Source organism: Chenopodium album, chromosome 26 (assembly GCF_948465745.1).
Source record: "Chenopodium album chromosome 26, dcCheAlbu1.1, whole genome shotgun sequence".
NCBI lineage: Eukaryota > Viridiplantae > Streptophyta > Magnoliopsida > Caryophyllales > Amaranthaceae > Chenopodium > Chenopodium album.
In genome coordinates, this window is record NC_137859.1 from 34,706,500 (window position 1) to 34,723,705 (window position 17,206).

Here is a 17,206-nt window from a genome sequence, read left to right on the forward strand (position 1 = left end):
ACTAAATTTAACAATGGATCCCCTTTTCTAGAGTTAACCCAATATACTTGCTCCCACTCACAAGTGTAGCTTTTAACAAACTTTTTTCCTTACAAATTACTATGATGTTTGATGTGTAATACAACTCTGTCCATAAATTAATCTTATTATAATATCATTAAACATTAAGTACAAGATTTCTTCATATGCTTTAAAAATTTCCATATCATAACTTTGTGAACTTGATATGGGAATTTTAAAATGTTTGTTTTTTCAAAAAAGATTTAAAAATTACTATTAAGTCGATCAAAGTGGCTTATGCGAATATTTCAAAAAGTCAAAATGTGGCATTTATTTGGAAATGGAGGAAAGATACATTTTTATTTTTTGTCAAGAAAATGGAGAAAGGATTATTATAACAAGCTCAACTCAAACGCCTAAAACTTAGTCAAGTTAAAGCCAATTTTGACACTAAATAAATCGAGGGATTATTATTTTATTCATCCATTTTCTTTTGTTTGTTCCAATTATAGTCTTAAAACATTCTAATATAATGCAAATGGATTCATTTCTAATTTTCTATAATTCAATACACATTTTTGCGAGATCTTATTAGATTCGTCTTGAATTTTAGTTTTTAAATATGAAATACTACCTCCGTTAACGGTTATATGCAACGAAGGGGGTCTGCTCGGACTCCTAGGCAAAAGTTTTTAAGCATGATTATTAAAAAATAAGGGCATATGCTTAAGGACTTAAGTATTAATCCTAATAATAAAAAAAAACCAATTATACAAAAAACCCAGAACCACCATACCCAAAACCAAAAAAAATCACCGAAACCACCAAAGCCACCGAAAACCAAAACCCAAAACTACCACCAAAACCATTGGAATCCATCCACAATCCCTGTAAAACCACCGACAAACCACCAAAACCACCCCCATCGAAACCCATCGATGAACAACCAAAACCACCCCCGCGAACTCAGCAAACCCACCCCATGAACGAACCCAACAAACCCAACCACGATTCACCCCCACAAACCTGCAAACCCACCTAGAAACCACCCCCACGAGCTCAGCAATTAAACCCACCCACGAACACAACCACCCCTGCAAACCACCAAAATTAACGAAGAACCACCGAAACACTTCGACTACCACCAAAACTGTTAAACGCGGGCCTAGATCGTACCTGCAAACCAAGAGAGAGAGAGTCCATTTCACAAGTCCAAAAGAGGTTCCATCCCAAAATCATATGTCAATAGGAGAAGTAGCCCCTTAGCCTTATAAAGTGTTTAACGCTCTCTTCTTCAACCAATGTGAGACACTTACATGTGGTGATACACTTTAACACCCCCCTTCACATGTAAAGTCCCTTTTTACTCAAGGTTCACTTGATCCAATTCAACTTGGCCCAGAATACTTAATGCCATTAAAGGTCCCAAACCATGGGCCTGGGAATATACTCAAGCCATTAAAGGTCCCAAACCGTGGGCTTGGCTCTAATACCATGTTAAACGCGGGGCTGGGCCACACCTGCAAACCAAGAGAGAGAGAGAGTTCACTTCACAAGTCCAAAGGAGGATCTATCCCAAAACCATATGGCAATAGGAGGAGTAGCCCATTAACGTTATAAAGTGTTTAACTCTCTCTTCTTTTAATCAATGTGAAACTCTTACATGTGTTACTTGGTGGGATATATTTCAACACTCCCCTTCACATGTAAGGTCCCTTTAACTCAAGGATCACTTGATCCAATTCAATTTGGCCCAGAATACTTAATGTCATTAAAGGTCCCAAACTTGGGCCTGACAATATACTCAAGCCATTAGAGGTCCCAAACCGTGAACCTGACTTTGATACCATGTTAAATGCGGGCCTGGGCCGTACCCGCAAACCAAGAGAGAGAGAGTCCACTTCACAAGTCCAAAGGAGGTTCCATCCCAAAACCATATGGCAATAGGAGGAGTAGCCCCTTAGCCTTATAAAGTGTTTAACTCTCTCTTCTTCAACCAATGTGGGACACTTACATTTGATGATACACTTCAACAAAAACTACCCACGAACCCAGCAAACCCAACCACGAACGAACCTAGCAAACCCAACCACGATTCAACCCCCCCCCCCCCCCACACAAACCTGCAAAAACCCACCCAAAAACCACAATCCAACCACATATACAAGGAAACCATCAACGAACAATTAGATTTAGAATTTGATGGGAGATGAAGAAGATGAAATTAAAGATGAAGAGGATAGAGAAAAATAATGGGGAGATGAATTGAAATACATCTGATTATTAGGGTGGGAAGGCTTAGATAATTAATTTAGATTAGAGTTATAATGATTTGTAATTATGTGTAGTTTTTTGTGTTAATTATCTTAAAATAAGGGTATTTTGGTCATTTTGACAGAATAAAGTTACTAAAATAGGAAAGAAGTAAGTTTGATGCAAATAATAGGTAGCACCCCTTTTTAGTAAATGTTGCAAATAACTGTTAACGGAGGTAGTATATAATTTGTTGTAATATGTAACTTGAGATATATAATTAATAATAATACACTAAAAATTGTGTAAAAAGCAAATAAGACAAATATAAAAGTTTATAGGGAGTACATCGTAATTATTGTTGAGTTATCTATTTCTTTATTTTCTTGAGAAGTAGATATGGTGGGAGTTAGATAGGTTGAGTTCTATTCTCTTTGTTTTCACTTAATTATCTATACTGATTCAAACTTAGGGTCTGTTCACATTTACTTAATTTCAGTTCAGTTCAGTTCAACTCTAATCAGTTCAGTTCAGTTCAGCTCCAATCAGTTCAGTTCAGTTCAGCTCCTAATTTCCTTCTCTCATAAAATATTCATTTCAGCTCAGTTCAGTTCAGCTCCAATCAGTTCAGTTCAGTTCAGTTCCAATCAATTCAGCTCAGTTCAGTAAATATGAACATGCCCTTACATGATCATGAAGTATGAAATTACTTATACTTATTCAAATTAAACTATTTTAGTTATAAAGTATACTTAGGTAATCTTGATCACTACTACGTATATAATTGAACTTGTCAATCTTATATGAACTTATTAGACCTAAAATAAGTGAAAATCTGTTCGGCAAACTAGCTGTAGTTGTTGGCTATTAGCTTGAGTAGCTGTGAGCTGTAGAGGTATTTGTGAGCTGTCAAGTAGTAGCTGTTAGAGGTAAGCTATTAAAGTAGCGGTTCATACTATGAGTGTTCGGTAAAAGTAGCGATTAAAACTATAAAATACAGTCATAATAATAATAATAATAATAATAGTAATAATAGTAGTAATAATAATAATAATATTATTATTATTTTATTATTATTATTATTATTATTATTATTATTATTATTATTATTATTATTATTATTATTACTAGATGAAGCCCGTGCTATGCACGGTTTTTTTAGAATTTTTAAAATTTTTTTTTTAATTTATGTGCTAAAATTTGTTATATATTTAGATAAAATTCATACTATCAAAAGATAATATTTAATATATAATTAATTTAAACTTAAAAATTTCATTCGTCAATTTTGCTTACGTGGCATTTGAATTATTTAATTATAAAAGAAATTAATAATCTCTTATTTAATTGGCTAAAACTAAAATTTATAATCACGGCACGCTAAGAAAATTAAATCCTACGTGGCTCTCTAAAAACTCGGGAAAAAACTCCCCTATAAATATATATATTAGATTATTATTATTATTATTATTATTATTATTATTATTATTATGTGTTGTGTATCAAATGTTAAATAATTTTAAATATTACATAGTATAATATATATTGCTAATAAATAATCAATTTAATAGATACGATAGAAAAAAATACTCCTCATAAAATGAAAGGGAAAAAAAAGAATAAAAGATATGAATAGAAAAATTTAATATTATGGTTGACAAACAAATAACACTGAGTCAAAAAGATAAAAACATAAAAAAAAAAAAAAAAAAAAAAGGTTGAACGCTACTTTACAATTTCAAAAGCTATTTTTTCTAGCTTTCAACAAAAGTTACCTTTACCTCTTACAGCTACTTAAAACACTACTTCACCAAACACTAATATTATTTTAAGGTAGTGTTTTGACTAGGTCTAAAAGCTAACAGCTGCCTTAAAAGCTAATGCCAAACAGGCCTTTATAAGGTGAACACAATAGGGCTTTAGTAGGTATATTATATGATTATTTATAAAAAAAACACAAGTGTGAAAAGGAGATGGTAGGGCTAAATAAAAAAGAAAGAAATACGTAAAGATAACCAGAGAAATCATAACAGAAAAACCAAGTGTTTAAATCGATTTATTCTATAACTAATGAAAATAGAAAGTTTTCAAGCAATTACTCTGTATATGAAAGAGGGATAATTAAGTTTATATAGTATAATAATATAAGTTCATATATACTTTTTTTTTTTTTGAAATAAAGTTCATATACTTCGTATATTTAAGTTAAGTCTAGATAAAATAAGTTAAAAAGAACAAAATATAATCTAAAAGTTTAAACAATTGTTCTTTATGTACAAAGGAATTTTTATAAAAGCTTATTAGGGAATGAACACAAGACAAATAAAATAATGGAAACTTTTAGGAAAAGAAGTGTGTGGTACGTAATTCCATCACCTTTTAAATTAACAAAGCTGTCCTGTCAAAATTAGAGCAACTTTTTGCCCTCATGCAAAAACCTTTATAACTTTAAAGACTGTCCCAGCCAACCCACACAAAAAATAAATACAGTACACTGTTTAATCAACTATTTCATCACTTAATTAGCTTAATTATCTTAATTACTTACTACTAATTCTATAACATTTTCATTTCTTGCGCCCACATGGCCACGTATCGTCTCAAGATGCTTATTTGCAGCTTAAAAGCATATAAATTAGCCTCTCTTTTGAGTAGATAATGCCATTTTTTGCTTTTTTATATTGCTTTTCTTGGAGAGTGCTTAATTTGCTTTAACCAAAAAGGAGTTTAATTTTGAGGCCGTGAATGATATGCTAGCTCTCTAATTAATATGAGGTGTATTTATTAATGCAATTACTCGATCAGATCGGGTCTATGGGGACAAGTTATTTAAGGTTCTTTTATATACGAGTATTAGTTGATCTGAACTGGCCTGGTGATGAAAATAAATTATTTAAGTATTATATATACTTAGCTATTTTGAAATATATGTTAGTATTTGAGTGTTTTACTTTATTATAACTATTTTGAAATATATGTTAGTATTTGAGTGTTTTACTTTATTATATATGAAAGAATATTCATTGTGAGCATAAAGATAGGTTGTTAAGCAAGGGTTGATTGTGAAATAAGTAAACTTAAGTAAGAGTAATCTATTATATATGAATTATACCGACATAATACTTAAATACTAAGAAAAATCATTTTTACATACTAGCTAGTAACTAATCTATAACAACAAAACGTAATTGTAAACTTCATATTTCTCTTCTCATCCGTTTCAATTTGCCCCTTTATTTGCTAATGTAGTAAGATCAAGAATAAGAGATCACACTTAAATAATCAATACTAATAGAGACACGAGACAATCTGTGAACACATAGCCCTACTTAAGCATTAATTACTTTACAAATAAATTTATTCGACACACACCTTAATTAAATTGGTGCATGTTTTTTCCATAATTATACAAAGTTTATTTAAAAGCTTAACCAAGGGTTATGGGTAACTTTTGTTTCTTTTGTCATGAAGACAATCCTTATTTAACAAGTTAACCATTAAGGGTGAAAAGGGAGGGTTAAAGTAGAAGGAAGAGGGTATTTTTAAAGCAACTATTATATTTTCCTTAGCTTGTATTCATTCAAACTATAAATATATGCCCTTTTTCTAGCTTTTTTACAATATGCTTTTTATTCAAATTATTTGGTGCCCTTAACTTTGTATGTCTTTTTAGGCCAAGAAAGATACAAGCTTTTTGACTGAGGACCAAGAATGGTGATTGAGAAGATGAGAAACACGTAAGATATATCTTATTGCATGTAATTGTATGTGGATTTAAAAGGATAACTTAATTTACGTACATTTATTAATTAGTTGCTAGGTATACATGTATTCCACAATAATATTGATGTAGACTTGCATAACACCTACAAATCATTAGGACCCCAAAAAACTAATAAAAAAGCAAATCATTGCTAGATCTTAACCTGGAAAAAGTTGTTTCAAGCTAGCAGCAGAAAAACATCAGTACTTTGATTTACCAAGACTATTTTTGCTGATTTGCTAGCTTATTCTTGAAGCTTTTTTCAAATGAGCAAAAATAAACTCTAGTTATACCTTGCTCAAGGTACAACCTATTATGTATAGAAAAATAACGTCTGATAGCTCAAACTTCTTCTTCTCCGATCCTTCCATATATAACAAAACCCTTTTCATATGATTCATATCTATATGGATTTATACTTCCTAGGGATGATTTTTCAATTCATACATGCTAATTTGATTAAATTAAATAACCAGCTTAACTTGATTACTAAGATGTACAAACTAGATAAAGACTTTTACGGGTTGTTATATAGATGTACGAATCATATAAGGTGACTAACAATAGAATCTTCATATAGAATTTATTAATTTACATAATATGGAACGTTATATAGAATTTACACATCTATTAACTAACACCATTGCAATGGAAATTGTGACTTCCCTAATAACTAGACTTAATTCAACCGTGTAGTTTTGAGATTTAATTTATAGCATGTAATATTTCCTATAATCTATTTCTATAGCCACGCTAGCTAATTGGGATCCAATTAGAAGGCCATGAACTCTCCTTGATTAATAATGTTGCATTTCCGGGGGTTCAAACTTTGCTAGGACCTTTGATTAAATTTAGTTTGAACTACGTAATTCTTTGGCAGTTAACTAATGATCCGACCTTATATGATCGAGTTTGGTGGTTCTTATACGTTTATATCGGAATACTCAATATAGTAATTCGACTGTTCTATAAGGGATCCCTATTCCACTTCTTAGGTCAATCCCTAACGCTAGCTAGCTAGATGCTTTTCTTTCTTTCTTGGAACATGCAGGCATGAAAGAAATTGCCATTTAACGTTAGAATTATTTTCATGGGAATCGGACGAGGAGATAAAATAAAGAAGAGAGTAAAAGTCGAAGATGATTGAGGAATGAAAGGGAGATCTCTCGTTTGTTGGGAAAAAGGAATAATACGTAGTGATTAGTGAAAGAAGAGGTTTTTCTTGATTTTCTTTTTTTTTTGGTGTTTTTTATTGAATTACTTTTCTAATTTTAATTCAAACGTACCTTGATCAATATGGTGTGATAGTGGCTCAGCTCTCCTTTCCATGCAAAGGCATGCTAGCTCAAGAATATGACCAGCAACCCATTATGGTCCACAACTAACACCACAAAGCCAACAATAACACACTCGATAAACAATCATTATCATATAAGCCAACTCTTAAGTCGTTTTGAAATCCACCTAAAGTGTGCATAATATTCCTACCTCTATTCTTTTTAGCAGACTTTTTCCATATACCATGCTTGCCAATTTATAATTTCAGATTTTCAACCACCAATATATATTTTTGATTATTCTCCATACCAAAATTTGTGATTGTATTTATTTTGAGTTTATTATGATGTAACTATTAGAATTTAACATAACTACATTTGCTTATACATACATACATACATATAAATTATGAAAATGATTAAAGAAAGATGCACTAAGCTAGATGATACAGAATGTCGTGAATAGTGTAAAAGTAAAGTTGGGTAAAATCAAACAATGGAGCAAGGAAGTACAATTTTTGAAATGTCACGCAAGCTAATAAAGAAATACCTACATGAGAATTGTTCACTTAAGCTAGGAGTTATTAGAACAGTAGGCTTTTGTTGTGAGATTCTTAACAATCTGGCTTAGATACTAATGACTACTTGTTTTGCTACATTTTTAATCAGGTGTAGGATTAGGCTCTCATGGTCTAGCATTATACATTAATGTCCTGAATTTTAATATTTTTAATCAAAAGCTTTGCAAATAAGATTCTTGTGACAGACAACATTATTTCCACTGATATGGCAGAATCTTTCATTTCTATTTGCTAATTAATGCTTAATTACGTACCTACTTTATTATTATTATTATTATTATTATTATTATTATTATTATTATTATTATTATTATTATTATTATTATTATTGCATGTATTTCTTATTTTATTATGTTTTGTTGTAATAGTTAGGTCTAATCCATACTATGTTTCACAGTACGGCATTGGTTAAAAGATGTACTTTAACTGTGAATATAATAAATAATTGAGTTAAATTAATTAGCATCTCATTCTTGTGCCCACTTCTATAGGTTAAGTACAGTGATTATTGTTTCCTCAAAAGCTAATTATAAATTATCAAATGGCCTAAGATCAGTATTATATTTAATCTAGCTTATTTATAACAAAACACCAATATAAATCGGTCCATTATTTGATCCGATCTGGTTCAGTTCATATTTGGATTAAAGGCGATGATATAACAATGTTGTGTATATGCAAGTGTTGGTAGAAATGGGGATTAAAAAAGTAGAACCAACCTTGTAAAGAACCATCATCTACAAAGTGTTCAATCTTATTCCTAGTACACATATCATTAGTGTTTGGATTTCTAATTCTAAGTTGTTTCTTATAATTTGGCCTTTTGGTGTATATATTTTACCTTTTAATCTAAATTACTATATTAACCCAATAGCCAAGACGTCATTTTCATATTTGTGTTCCATGTGTAGGCCAAATTAGCTTTAATTAAGGAGATCAAGGAAAGTTAATTCGTAGTGGTATACGATAGAAGTACGTGAATCCAATCAAGAATAATAAGTCCTTGGTTTCTGAGGTTGTGCCTTTCATCCAATTGACCAATTGTTATAAGTGTACGTTAATGAAATGCATGAAAATTACAAAAACTACTAAATTGCACTTTTCATTATATTGCACAATCAAATGCCTTTCTATGCATGTATACAACAAAATTTGCAATTCTATAGTTCCAATAAAGAAGTTATAAAATGTTTTCTTTTTATATGAATCTTTGGATTAGCCTGAATGCTTGATAATGCTTTGAAAGGTTAATATACTCCGTGCTATAATAACAATTACATCGTTCATTGAAGAGATTATTGTTTTGCCTAAATCAAAGACTAGAATCCCATGATATGTATAACTAGCACTTAATATTTAGTTTTGACATTAAAACATTCTCTCTTTCAAAGGCCAACTCCATTTCACTTTCCTCGCTGTTAGAATATGTCTTAAATCGGTCAGCATCTCTATGAACAATCTATTACGATTTTTTGTTTTGTAACTTTGGCCTCAAGATCAGTGAAAATTTATTCTCAGCTACACTCGACTGCATGTGGACATAATTAACACAGTATTACATATTGAATCACATAAATTTGTGTAAATTGTGTATGATACAACACTCGCCCTAACCCGGCCTCTTATTCTATTCAAAGATAAAATTCGGAACAAGCGCATGGGAGACGTGAGTAACAACAATCAAACAACTCCCTCGTCATGAAACTCAAAACAAAAATGAAGATAAAATCATTAGAACACCCCCTTTAACTTTCTAGCAACATGATGAAAGCAATATCATATACTTGAAGTGTACACATATATAAGGTCATCATGATAATAAAAATGGTGCAATTTGAAGTGGATAAAGTACAGTGACACACTGTTTTAAATTTGATGAGTTCGTTATATATGATCGGCTATTATTCTTTTCCAATTTTATTTTTTTTATTTTTTTTATTTTTTTTTATTTTTTTATTTTTTTTTGTTACTCCCTTTTTTCCTGGCCAAAATCATGATTAAATAACTTTAATTTATAACCAACTTTATGTAATAATATAGAGGAGAAAAGATAGAGGGAATGTATTTGGGGTGGAGATTCATAATCCCCATGCATTCAAAGTAGCGTCAAGTAGATGGAATCGATTAAAACTAAAAATGATACACTTTATTCTTCGTCTTTATTTATTTTGAGTTTGAAGGCCAAATAAAAGAAAGAAAGAAAGAAAGAAAGAATGGTGCACATTTCCCAAATTCTTTAGACTGATAGTTCCCCTTACCTTCTCTTTTCAGGTCCTTGGGAGTTGGCTGATGGACCAAAAGTGTTTAAATCTTAGCTTCCCTCTCTTCCTTAGCTTGCTCATTTCTTTTCTTCATGTCTCTTATTTTTCGAGTAAAGTTGTTACAACTCGAAAAAGGGCAACTCGAAAAAGGGCAAAAAAAAAAAAAAAAAAAAAGAGAAGGTTTTAAAATTTTTTTTGACGAGTCTTGATTAGGTGACCTTGGTTTTAATTCTTTGAAATATGTATATTAGGATTAGGTTATTATTTTGATTTTGTGTTTTTGAACTTACGATAATATGTAGTTTGAATCGATCAGTCACTACATTTTAACACTTAATACAGTATCTGCAAACAAATTAAAAAAAAAAAAAGATAGAATGTTGACGCGGTAAGTGGATATGATGTAAGAAATAAGTGGTTAAAATAAGAGCAAGTGCAAAAATACAAGTGAATGTAAGAAAAAGTGGAAGAATTACTAAGAATGAATTGAGTAAAAGAGTGTAGCCATTTAGGGATAAAAGAGTGCAAGATGTTAAAAACTTTGGAAACTCGCCAAAATGAAAATTTCTAAAATCATCTAGCTTAGAACTAGAAGTAGTGCGTACGTACTAGTGTTAAATAAGTTCAGAAAAATAGTTTCAATAAGCAAAATTACAAGAAGTTTACATCATTTAAATTTATGTATGTGCAAGAAACAATAAGAAAAATTACATTCATCTACACATAAATTGTGAGTTTGTGACTCAACGATAATCATTAATGTGAACTTGTCTTTATAATTATATTGGATTATTGGTCATTAAAGTCACTACATGAATTGATCACGAAAATAAACAATGACAGTGAGCTTAGCTTGTTCAATAAAGACTCATTTTGATGACATTACATATTTTCTAACTAAATAATTTGTATCGATTTAATATTGTAATAATACAGAGACAAGTTCACATCGATGGTTGTAGTTGAGTCATACGAAGTACTTTATATCAATGAATGTAACTTTGTCTAAACATTGTTGTCATTTTGTCGTATTTTAAGTATAATTTAATTGAACAATTATTAAGCAAACGGTTCTTAAATACTCCGTATTATTTCTATTTAAGTGTTATTTTTTTTTTGGGTAAGCATATAAGAGCTTGTTGATTGCAATATAATGCTACATACTTTTTCTAATATAATCAACAAGATTAAAGAGAGATCAAGCATAAGATTTTGTCGTGCTCTTGAGCTTTGAAGTGGGTGTAGGTTTCTAGGATAAATCACCCATGAAAATAACCCAATAATATTCATTCAAAAGTTCCCATAATACACTCATAAATACATAAATTTTGCATTGAAGAAAGAGACCCACTTCTAAATATATCATGTCTTTATCTAAATTTCTAGTATAAAAAGATAGAAGAATTCAAGCTTAATTAAGTGATAAATAAAGAGCAAAGTTAAGTTCCCTTTGATTTTGGTGCAATATTTTCGTACTCCTTGTCAGCACATGCAATCCACTTTTCCACTACTAAATCCTCTTTGGACCCCCAAACACATTTTTACCTCACTCACAAGAAAAGCATTTTTAAGCCTTACCCATCCATCTCCATTATATATCATTTTTATCATATCATTTCATACATTATAAACCATATTATATATCTTTATTTCACTTTCATATAAACTCCTACTACTCTCATCTTACTTTCTTATATACACTTCTTTGATCAATTCCTAGCTACTTCTTATTCTATAATTTCTTATATCTTCTAACTTCATGATATTTGATATCTACCTAAAAGTTAAGGTTATTTTTTTCCCTTTAATTTCTCTCCTATAAGCTTTTCTCTAACTCACTCTTACATCTATCCACACTTATTATTGTGATCTTTTGCAACAATAATTGTTACCATGAGGTCACAAGGTTGTACAATCCAACAAGCTCTTACAACGGAAGCGGCGGCGGTGGTTAAGCAAGCCGTCGCCCTAGCAAAAAGGCGTGGCCACGCACAAGTAACCCCTCTCCACGTCGCCCACACCATGTTGTCGGTATCATCGGGCCTACTTCGGGCTGCCTGCCTACAAGCCCACTCCCACCCCCTCCAATGCCGGGCCTTGGAGCTTTGCTTCAACGTGGCCTTAAACCGTCTTCCCACCTCCACCTCCGGCCCGATGCTTGGCCCACACTCGGCTCAACACCACCACCCTTCCATAGCCAACGCGCTCGTGGCTGCCTTCAAACGGGCCCAAGCCCACCAAAGACGAGGCTCGATTGAAAACCAACAACAACCTCTCTTGGCTGTGAAGATTGAGCTAGAGCAGCTCATCATCTCTATACTAGATGATCCTAGTGTAAGTAGGGTTATGCGCGAAGCCGGGTTTTCGAGCACCTTAGTTAAAGGGAAGGTAGAACAAGCTGTTTCCGTAGAAACTCCAAATAATAATACAAATACAAACAACAATAACAATAACATCATCAAGCCAAAGGATAGTAATAGTAATAACAATAATATTAGTAGTTGTAACAATAATATTATTAATACTAATAATAGTAATAGTTTTCTATCTATGGCTCAAATAGGATCATTAAAAGTAGGTAAACCAAGGTTATGTGATAATCAAGGAGTTGAGAAAAATAATGAAGATGTAATAAGTGTGATTGAGAGTTTAGTAAACAAAAGAAAAAGAAATAGTGTTGTGGTAGGAGAGTGTCTTTCAACCTTAGAAGGTCTAGTAAGAGGAGTAATGGATCGAGTCGAAAAGGGAGAGGTGCCTGAGGCCTTGAAAGAGGTTAAATTCATCCATCTATCGTTTGCATCATTCGGTCATCTTTCAAAGGATGAAGTCGAGCAACGAGTAGGGGAGCTTAAGTGCCTTGTTAAGACATGTTGTATGGATAATAATAAAGGGGTGATCTTGTATTTAGATGATCTTAAATGGGTTAATGAGTTTAGGGCAAGTAATAATAATATCCTTGTTGATCAACATCAACCTAGGAGAAGTTATTATTGCCCTATTGAACATATGATTATTGAGATTGGTAAATTGGCTCTTGCTTATGCTGGTGAGAGTGGAAAGTTATGGCTTCTTGGTATTGCAACGTTTCAAACTTACATGAGATGTAAAGGCGGTCAATCCTCGCTCGAGTCGCTATGGGGTCTTCATGCCATCACTATCCCTGCCGGTAGCTTGGGTTTAAGTCTTTTGCCTGAGAGGTAATTTAACTTACTATAATTAGTATTTTTTTCTCATCCTTGATCATATGATTAAATTTTTTGTTTCTTTGAATAATGGATTTTTCTTGTGAAATTTATAAATTGAATAGTTTCTCAAAATCTAGTTAAATCATCACTATTTAGAGATCATATAATTAAATTTATATCTAGCTAGATAATTCAAATTTTTTTGCAAGAAATACTAAGCTAGTTATTGGTACTTTGCATATACATAGCTTATCAATTGCATGAGAAAAAGTTTGTATACTTTTTTGGGTGAAGATCAATTTTAGTTGATACATATAGAGTTGTTTTCAAGGTGTTGATTATTTTCATGATTATATTTTTTCTAGTGATTTACAAAGTCCATTGACAAGCAAGAAGTTGGATATGAATGGAAGTAGTTGGTTGATGCTAGAAAGTGGTGGTGTTGGTGGTGGAGTAGACAGTTACCGGCCAAGCAGCACCGCGATTATGGAGTCACAAAGCCGGCAAAGTAGTGCTTGTAATAGTGACTCCACCAACTCAAGTCTTCCTCCATGGCTCCAACAATACAAGAATGAAAATAGCAAGAAAGCAAGCAACATTACCAACAATGATCAGGTTATTATTTTATCCTAATTTAAACTTAACTTTCTTCCAATTGAAAGTAAACTTGTTAATTATGATCAACTAAACTAACCCAAGTAAATTAAATTAGTAAAAGTGGCTCATTCTTTTCCAACTTTTTATTTTTTTTAATCTTGTTATTTACTTTACTATTAGGATTCTGTGCCAGTCAAAGATCTTTGCAAAAGATGGGGCTCAATATGCACTTCATCATCACCATCATTTGAAAGAACCTTAAGTTTTTCTTCAATATCACCTTCTTCTTCAACCTCGAACTTTTCATATGATCCTCAACACTCAAGATTACAACCCACCCACCAAAGTTTTGAGCCCAAAAACTTTTGGGTGACCGAAACCTCGAATAGATCCCATGAACCACCAACATCATTCACAATGTCAATGTCACCCAATGATCATCTTCAAAGAAGACATACCACCCCCTCCGCGTTCATTTCATCAAACCCTAATTCGACTCCAACCTCAACTTCCTCAAGTGATGTCATGGATCCATTAATTGAGTCACAATGTGTAAGATTCAAGGAGTACACTACCGAGAATCTCAAGATACTTTGCAATGCACTTGAGCAAGAAGTACCGCGACAAAAAGACATAATAATGGATATAGTAAGCACTATATTACATTGTAGGTCAGGAAAGTCGCGAAGAAAATCAAATGAGCAAAACAACAAGGAAGAGACATGGTTGTTCTTCCAAGGCATTGATATTGAAGCTAAGGAGAAGATTGCTAGGGAATTGGCAAGGCTTATTTTCGGTTCATCACAAGACAAGTTCATTTCTATTGGCCTTAGTAGCTTCTCCTCTACAAGAGTAATAGACTCTTTGGAAGATTCTAGAAATAAGAGACTAAGAGATGAGCAAAGTTGTAGCTACACCGAAAGGTTTGCTGAGGCGGTATCAAATGATCCTCATAGGGTTTTCTTCGTCGAGGATATAGAGCAAGTGGATTATTGCTCTCAAATGGGAATCAAGAAGGCCATTGAAAGAGGTAAAATCTCTAAGCATTCAAGTGGGGAGGAGGTTAGCTTTGGTGACGCGATTATCATCTTTAGTTGTGAAAGATTTAGCTCAAGATCTAGGGCATGTTCCCCTTCAATGAAGCATAAAGTAGATGTTGTGCCTCAAGAAGATGAACATGAGATGAAGAACATGGAAGATAGTGCTTGTTTGGATGACACAACATCTAGTCCAAGTCTCTCCTTAGATTTGAACATATCAATAAACGACGATGATGATAACGAAATTACCGGTGTTGATGAGAGTCCGTACTCCGTGGATGAGATAGGGCTCCTCGCAACAGTTGATAAATGTATTGTCTTCAAAAGCCACCAAGAGTTGTGATAATATGATCTTCATGCATGCATATGTTTATTTTTTGTTTTATTTTTGGAACTTTTTGTAAGGTTATATTCCTTTTAATCACTGAAAATGGTAAGAATTTTCTACCTAAAATTATGTAAAATTGTACTCTTATTATTAGGTACTTGTAAATATACGAGTAACTTAAAGAAGTAATTTCACTATTATTGTAATATTTTTTACTGTTCATCAATCTCTCTAATCACTCATTTTCCTTCTATATTTGGAATGATTTGTTGATTATAGTTAGTGTCCAATTAACTGCTGGGTTATCAATAGTCGAATGTCGTTGAAATACACGTTTTAACAATAATTAGAAGGTTTCTTTCGGCTGAAAATATTTGGAATTGAATATGGTCGCATACCTTAAAATTAGTGTTGCCTTTTCTTTTTCCCTTTTAACACCTTTATTTCATCTTTATTTTTCATTTCAGTTTAATGATTTCTTTTGATTTTCAAGCTAAATAAAGGATAACGCGTACAATCCTCTCTTCAAAAAATAAATGTTGAATTCATGCATGTAGTTGTAATTTTGGGTACAGCTAAAGTTATACAATAGTATAACAAAATTATTTTCCGCCTTTTAAACTAATTAATATCCTTATTAATAACTTCTTGAGTATTAACCACCTAATATAAAATCTAGATTGCTTCACCTAGATATGATTTTAAGAGGTGTACCTTGGAAATAAATTTAATCTCCTCTTATATATTCCAATAATATTTCACGTAGATGTCTTTAATTGGGATTCATGTTTAGTGCGCCTTCACTAATTTTTTTTTTTAACTCTCCTTTAGAAATCATAAATTTACTTTGCATGAAGTATTATTTTACAACTATTAAAAAAAATTAAATAACAAAGTACTATTTTACAAGAAAAAAAGAAGATTGAGAATATATATATACACACACATTATAGAATAAAGTTAATGTGGACATACACGCACAGTGAGAAGGTAACATAGGTAATCAAGAAAAAATAAGATTAGATGCTTTGTGTATAAGATGCAAATAATTGTAGTAAATCTTATCTATTCTATGAATAATTGGTGGTAACAAAATGTGAGCAGATGCATGCATCTAAGCTACCTTATTAGTGTTCTCGTATAGAATTCCAAGTTATTGGTAATATGTACAATTATGTGTGTGAATAATAAAGAAGCATATAAATACATATTCCTAGTCAAGAAAATGGAGTTATAAAGAGAATAATTTAAAGGAATATTTGCAAAGTAGTACTTGTAAGTTGTAACAGATGTTTTCCTGCTCCAATATATGTCATCCTTCCTTTTTGTCTCTTGGCTTTAACTTTCCTCTTAAGTTGACATCGATATGTCATAAACTACCAATGTTTATTTCAATAAAAACAGAATTAAGCAGTAGATAACTGTTTTATGCTTTGCTTAATTACTGTATATATGAATTTAGAATAGATATATTGATGAAACTTATTTATGATAATGGTGAAATGCATTATAAATGTGATTGAATGAAATTATTAATTAAGTGCTATTTGTGATTAATTGTGTTGAAGCCAAGGAATAATACAAGTGCAATTAAGTCATGATCTAAGGGATCATTTGGTATACATGGAAATTCATCATGCCTTAATTAGAGGAATGGAGTCCATCAAGATCATATTTAGTAAAACCATGTACTGTCGAGCTTAAATTAGACATAATCCAAATCAATAATTTTCTTCACTAACAGGAAATACGCATACATGACTACATGAGAGGGAGCCCTAGGATCCACAAACCTTGGAGATTGATTCATATACAATATACCGATGCAACCTTACTAAGGTTAGCATGGTAAAAAAAAACAAAAGGTTTTGTGTGAGACCGGGCTCAATAACAAAAGTCCAATAAAAAGACGCGGGCTAAC

At 31.9% G+C, this 17,206-nt stretch overlaps 1 protein-coding gene across 1 annotated transcript; it reads left to right on the forward strand.

Annotated features, from left to right (window-relative positions):
• Positions 1–11,785: 11,785 nt before the first annotated feature.
• LOC145617341 (protein SMAX1-LIKE 3-like) lies at positions 11,786–15,538 on the forward strand. The gene is made up of 3 exons (XM_081672029.1): positions 11,786–13,332; positions 13,686–13,935; positions 14,098–15,538. The coding sequence occupies exons 1-3, from the start codon at positions 12,029–12,031 to the stop codon at positions 15,298–15,300; spliced, it is 2,757 nt and encodes a 918-aa protein (XP_081528155.1). The 5' UTR covers positions 11,786–12,028; the 3' UTR covers positions 15,301–15,538.
• The last annotated feature ends 1,668 nt before the right edge of the window (positions 15,539–17,206 follow it).